Source organism: Notolabrus celidotus, chromosome 11, assembly GCF_009762535.1.
Source record: "Notolabrus celidotus isolate fNotCel1 chromosome 11, fNotCel1.pri, whole genome shotgun sequence".
Lineage (NCBI taxonomy): Eukaryota > Metazoa > Chordata > Actinopteri > Labriformes > Labridae > Notolabrus > Notolabrus celidotus.
The window spans coordinates 36,277,682-36,284,130 of NC_048282.1; the positions used below are offsets into that span (position 1 = coordinate 36,277,682).

Below are 6,449 nucleotides of genomic sequence, written 5' to 3' on the forward strand. Positions count from 1 at the left end.
AAGTGAGACTAAAAAGGTCGGTCTTGAGTTTGCCTTTAAAAATATTGATGCTCTGTGCAGCCCTCAGGTCCTCAGGCAGGGTGTTCCACAGGCGTGGGCCGTGATGATAAAAAGCTTAGAATTAAAAGTCTGCTACCTGAAGACCTGAGGGCTCTCACTGGCTCATATGATAAAAGCAAATTTGATAAATAAGAAGGGCCAAGACCATTAAGAGATTTAAAAACCAATGAAATAATCTTAAAATCTATTCTAAAAGATACTGGAAGCCAAGCCAATGCAGAGACTTTGAAATTGGTGTGATGTGGGCCCTCTTTCTGGTCTCTGAGAAATGTTCTTTTTGGGGAGACCAGAAAGAAGAGCATTACAATAATCAATTCTACAGGTACACTCCAATGCAGCATGCAAAAAACAATAACTGTAGACAGTTGAATTTTTTTTTTTTTTTATTTATTTTTTATTTTTGTAATATTTATTTTTTTGTATGCATTAGAATGTTATTTCTTGGGAAAAGGGGTGACAGTGTCGTCCATGTGGCCTGTCACGTCGTCTCTTCTCTAGATCTTTTTTTCAGTCCGTTAAGTCGTGTTTCCTGTTCTGTCATTGCCGTCTTTGTTTGCTGCAGCGCTTCCTCAAGCTGTCTCTCTTTCACCTGCCACCTTTCCTGACACATCCTCAGTTCATCGGCCGCCTCGATCTGGTTGGACCTGATCCTCTTTTCATAGAGATCCACCATAGAGGAGTGCTCTTCAGCCTGACTCTGAATCCCAATCTTAAGAGACCTGACCCGCCCCTCCGAGCATAACCTCAACCTCTCCAGCGCTATCCTTGATATCTCCACCTCCTCCTCCAGCTCTCTCACTCTCTCGGTCCACTTTTTTTCACACTTTCTGATTTCAGACGGATCAACCACAGAGGGATGGTCTACAGACTTGACTTTCTTTTGACTTTCCTCAGTGAGCCCTCTTTTTAAGGTCTCCACCTCCTCCCAGAGCTCTCTCAATCTTGTGTGGAGTGTCACAGTCTTGTTCCTCTCTTCCTCCAGAGCTTTTCTTGATGTCTCCACCTTCTCCTCTAGAGCACTTTTTGATTTCTCCTCCTCTTTTTGTTCCTCTTTCACTTTTGCTAAGACTGCCAAAGCCGTGCGCCTCTTCTCCCAGATGATCATCTCGCTGTGGCGCTCTTCCAGGGCAGAGAATTCTGCGGCATGCTCCCTCTTCAAAGCAGTGTTATTTATCTTCTGTTGTTCCAGATCATGGATTACCCCTTTAAGTTGTGACTGTTGTTCTGTCAATGCAGTCCTTGATGTCTGCAGTGCTGCCTCCATCTGTCTCTGTCTGTCCTTCCACTGTTCCTCCCGCTCCCTGATTGCAGACGGATCAACCGAAGATGAGGCAGACTGGCCTTCCTCTTGAATCTGCAGGCTTTCCCCAGTGAGTCCTCTTTTTAATGTCTCTACCTCCCCCTCCAGCTGTCTCACTCTCTCCTCACACTGCCTCAGTTCAGTGGCCGCCTTTTCCTGGTTGGCCCTCATCTTCTCTTCATAGAGATTTTTCACATTCTCCGTCCACCTTTCATTACGCTCTCTTTGCTCAGTTACATCAACCCAAGACGAGACAGACTTCTCTTCCTCTTCAGCCAGAAGTTTCTCAGTAAGTCTTCTTTGTAACGTCTCTACCTCCCCCTCCAGCTGTTCCACTTTCTCCGTCCACCTTTCCTCACACTGCTTCAGTTCAGTGTCCGCCTTCTCCTTGTTGGACGTCATCTTCTCTTCATAGAGACATCTCTCATCCTCCGTCAACCTTTCCTCACCCTCTCTGACCTCAGATGGATCGACCGAAGACGAAACAGACTTCCCTTCCTCTTGAATCTGCAGATTTCCCACAGTGAGCCTTCTTTGTAACGTCTCCACCTCCTCCTCCAGCTGTTCCACTTGCTCCGTCCACCTTTTCTCACACTCTTTTAACTTGGTGGCAGAGTCTTCCTTGTTGGAGCTGATCTCTGCTTTGTTAAGTTCTACCATCTCGGCGAGGCGTGCAGACGTCTCCTTCTTCAGGATCTGCAGTCTTTCTACCAGAGACTGTTTCTCCTCCTCCAGTCTTGTTATGGATTCAGTGAATTCTTTTCTTGATGTCTCCACCTCCTCTTCCAGCTCTCTCACTCTTGTGTGGGGTGTCTCAGCCGTGTTCTTCTCTTCCTCCATGTGTCTCTCCTCCTGGCTGATCCTCTCGTTGCAGCGCTCCTCAATGGCAGACAGCTCTGCATAATGCTTCTGCTTCAAAGCATCGACAATGCTCTTCTGGTGCTCCTGATTGTTCTCCAGAGCACATTTCAATATGTTAAGTCGTGATTCTTGTTCTGTCATTGCCGTCTTTGTTTGCTGCAGCGCTTCCTCAAGCTGTCTCTCTTTCACCTGCCACCTTTCCTGACACATCCTCAGTTCATCGGCCGCCACTTCCTGGATGGATCGGATCTTCTTTTCGCAGAGATCCACCAAAGAGGAGTTCTCATCAGCCTGACTCTGAATCCCATTCTTAAGAGACCTGACCCGCCCCTCCGAGCATAACCTCAACCTCTCCAGCGCTACCCTTGACATCTCCACCTCCTCCTCCAGCTGTCTCACTCTCTCGGTCCACTTTTTTTCACACTTTCTGATTTCAGATGGATCAACCACAGAGGGATGGTCTACAGACTTGACTTTCTTTTGACTTTCCTCAGTGAGCCCTCTTTTTAAGGTCTCCACCTCCTCCCCGAGCTCTCTCACTCTTGTGTGGAGTGTCACAGTCTTGTTCCTCTCTTCCTCCAGAGCTTTTCTTGATGTCTCCACCTTCTCCTCTAGAGCACTTTTTGATTTCTCCTCCTCTTTTTGTTCCTCTTTCACTTTTGCTAAGACTGCCAAAGCCGTGCGCTTCTTCTCCCAGATGATCATCTCGTTGTGGCGCTCTTCCAGGGCAGAGAATTCTGCAGCATGCTCCCTCTTCAAAGCAGTGTTATTTCTCTTCTGTTGTTCCAGACTCCTCTCCAGATCACGGATTACCCCTTTAAGTTGTGCCTGTTGTTCTGTCAATGCAGTCCTTGATGTCTGCAGTGCTGCCTCCATCTGTGTCTGTCTGTCCTTCCACTGTTCCTCCCGCTCCCTGATTGCAGACGGATCAACCGAAGATGAAGCAGACTGGCCTTCCTCTTGAATCTGCAGGCTTTCCCCAGTGAGTCCTCTTTTTAATGTCTCTACCTCCCCCTCCAGCTGTCTCACTCTCTCCTCACACTGCCTCAGTTCAGTGTCCGCCTTTTCCTGGTTGGCCCTCATCTTCTCTTCATAGAGATTTTTCACATTCTCCGTCCACCTTTCATTACGCTCTCTTTGCTCAGTTACATCAACCCAAGACGAGACAGACTTCTCTTCCTCTTCAGCCAGAAGTTTCTCAGTAAGTCTTCTTTGTAACGTCTCTACCTCCCCCTCCAGCTGTTCCACTTTCTCCGTCCACCTTTCCTCACACTGCTTCAGTTCAGTGTCCGCCTTCTCCTTGTTGGACGTCATCTTCTCTTCATAGAGACATCTCTCATCCTCCGTCAACCTTTCCTTACACTCTCTGGTCTCAGATGGATCAACCGAAGATGAAGCAGACTTGCCTTCCTCTTGAATCTGCAGTCTTCCCTCATGGAGCCTTATTTGTAACGTCTCCATCTCCTCCTCCAGCTGTGCCAATTTCTCTGTCCACCATTCCTCACGCCGCCTCAGTATATTGTCCGCCTTCTCCTTGTTGGACCTGATCTCCTCTTCATAGAGACATCTCTCATCCTCCGTCAACCTTTCCTCACCCTCTCTGACCTCAGATGGATCGACCGAAGACGAAACAGACTTCCCTTCCTCTTGAATCTGCAGATTTCCCACAGTGAGCCTTCTTTGTAACGTCTCCACCTCCTCCTCCAGCTGTTCCACTTGCTCCGTCCACCTTTTCTCACACTCTCTTAACTTGGTGGCAGAGTCTTCCTTGTTGGAGCTGATCTCCGCTTTGTTAAGTTCTACCATCTCGGCGAGGCGTGCAGACGTCTCCTTCTTCAGGATCTGCAGTCTTTCTACCAGAGACTGTTTCTCCTCCTCCAGTCTTGTTATGGATTCAGTGAATTCTTTTCTTGATGTCTCCACCTCCTCTTCCAGCTCTCTCACTCTTGTGTGGCGTGTCTCAGCCGTGTTCTTCTCTTCCTCCATGTGTCTCTCCTCCTGGCTGATCCTCTCGTTGCAGCGCTCCTCAATGGCAGACAGCTCTGCATAATGCTTCTGCTTCAAAGCATCGACAATGCTCTTCTGGTGCTCCTGATTGTTCTCCAGAGCACATTTCAATATGTTAATTCGTGATTCTTGTTCTGTCAGTGTTGTCTTTGTTTCTTGCAGAGCTGACTCCATCTGTCTCTCTCTCTCCTGCCACTGCCTCAGTTCAGTGGCCGCCACTTCCTGGATGGATTGGATCTTCTTTTCGCAGAGATCCACCAGAGAGGAGTTCTCCTCAGTCTGCATCTGCATCCCATTCTGAAGAGACCTGATCCTCGCCTCCGCGCATAACCTCTCCGTCTCCAGTGTTCTCTTTGATGTCTTCAACTCCTTCTGCAGCTGTTCCACTTTCTCCGTCCACCTTTCCTCACACTCTCTTAACTTGGTGGCAGAGTCTTCCTTGTTGGAGCTGATCTCCTCTTTATAAATTCCTACCATCTCGGCAAAGTGTGCAGAATTTTCCTGCTTCAGGATCTGCATACTTTCTTCCAGAGACCTTTTCTCCTCTTCCAGTCTTTTTCTTGATTCAGTGATTTCTCTTCTGGATGTCTCCACCTCCTTCTCCAGCTCTCTCACTCTTGTGTGGCGTGTCTCAGCCATGTTCTTCTCTTCCTCCATGTGTCTCTCCTCCTGGCCTATCCTCTCAATGCAGCGCTCCTCAATGGCAGACAGCTCTGCAGCATGCTCCTGCTTCAAAGTGTCGACAATGCTCTTCTGATGCTCCTGATTGTTCTCCAGAGCACATTTCAATTCGTTAATTTGTGTTTCTTGTTCTGTCAATGCCGTCTTTGTTTCTTGCAGAGCTGACTCCATCTGTCTTTCTCTCTCCTGCCACCTTTCCTCACACTGCCTCAGTTCAGTGGCCGCCTCGTTCTGGTTGGACCTCATCTTCTTTTTGTAGAGATCCACCACAGAGGAGTTCTCCTCAGCCTGTCTTGTTATGGATTCAGTGAATTCTCTTTTTGATGTCTCCACCTCCTCCTCCAGGTCTCTCACTCTTGTGTGGAGTGTCTCAGCCATGTTCCTCTCTTCCTTCATGTGTCCCTCCTCCTGGCTGATCCTCTCTTTGCAGCGCTCCTCCATGGCAGACAGCTCTGCAGCATGCTCCTGCTTCAAAGCATCCTCAATGCTCTTCTGTAGCTCCGGACTCTTCTCACATTTCACTTGGTTAAGACGTGTTTTTTGTTCTGTCAATGCCGTCTTTGTTTCTTGCAGCGCGGCCTCCCGCTGTCTCTCTCTCTCCTCACACTGCCTCAGTTCAGTGGCCGCGTTGTCCTGGATGGACCTGATCTTCTCTTCATACAGATCCACCAGATGGGTGCTCACCTTAGCCTGGTTCTGCATCCCCTCCTGAAGACTCATGATCTTCCCCTCCCCGCACAACCTCTCCTGCTCCAGAGCTTTTCTGGATGTTTCCACCTCCTCCTCCAGCTGACTCACTCTCTCCATCCACCATTCCTCACACTGCCTTAGTTCAGTGGCCGCGTTGTCTTGGTTGGACTTGATCTTTTCTTCATATAGATCCACCAGAGAGGAGCTCACCTTAGCCTGGTTCTGCATCCCCTCCTGAAGAGTCTCGATCCTCCCCTCCCCGCATATCCTCTCCTTCTCCATCGCTCTCCTTGATGTTTCCACCTCCTCCTCCAGCTGACTCACTCTCTCCATCCACCATTCCTCACACTGCCTTAGTTCAGTGGCCGCGTTGTCTTGGTTGGACTTGATCTTTTCTTCATACAGATCCACCAGAGAGGAGCTCACCTTAGCCTGGTTCTGCATCCCCTCCTGAAGAGTCTCGATCCTCCCCTCCCCGCATATCCTCTCCTTCTCCATGGCTCTCCTTGATGTTTCCACCTCCTCCTCCAGCTGTCTCACTCTCTCCGTCCATTTTTCTTCACACTGGTTGTCACGTGATTGATAGACCAAAAGCTGGGACCCTTGATTAAGGATTTCCTCCAGCTGCTCTCTGTTCAGGTCTTGCAAGGCCTTCCTCTCGTCGTGAAAGTCCTTGTCCATCTTTTTGATCGTCTCCCTCATCTTTTCTCTCTCGTGGTTAATGAGTTTGACCTCCGCTTGAGACTCAGAGATGGTGAGCCCCTGCGATGCTAGTCTGGAGTTCTCCCCCTTCAGCCTCTTGATGGTTTCCTGGGCTGAGAGGAGAGCTCGTTGGAGTGTGTCCAGGATA

At 49.0% G+C, this 6,449-nt stretch overlaps 1 protein-coding gene across 1 annotated transcript in view; it reads right to left on the reverse strand.

The window, feature by feature from the left end:
* Nucleotides 1-445: 445 nt before the first annotated feature.
* The window catches only part of LOC117822076 (plectin-like), a 6,346-nt gene continuing 342 nt past the window's right edge, over nucleotides 446-6,449 (reverse strand). The window contains exon 1 of the mRNA XM_034696703.1: nucleotides 446-6,449. This exon is cut by the window's right edge and continues 342 nt beyond it. Coding sequence (XP_034552594.1) covers nucleotides 539-6,449 — 5,911 coding nt within the window. The 3' untranslated portion in view covers nucleotides 446-538.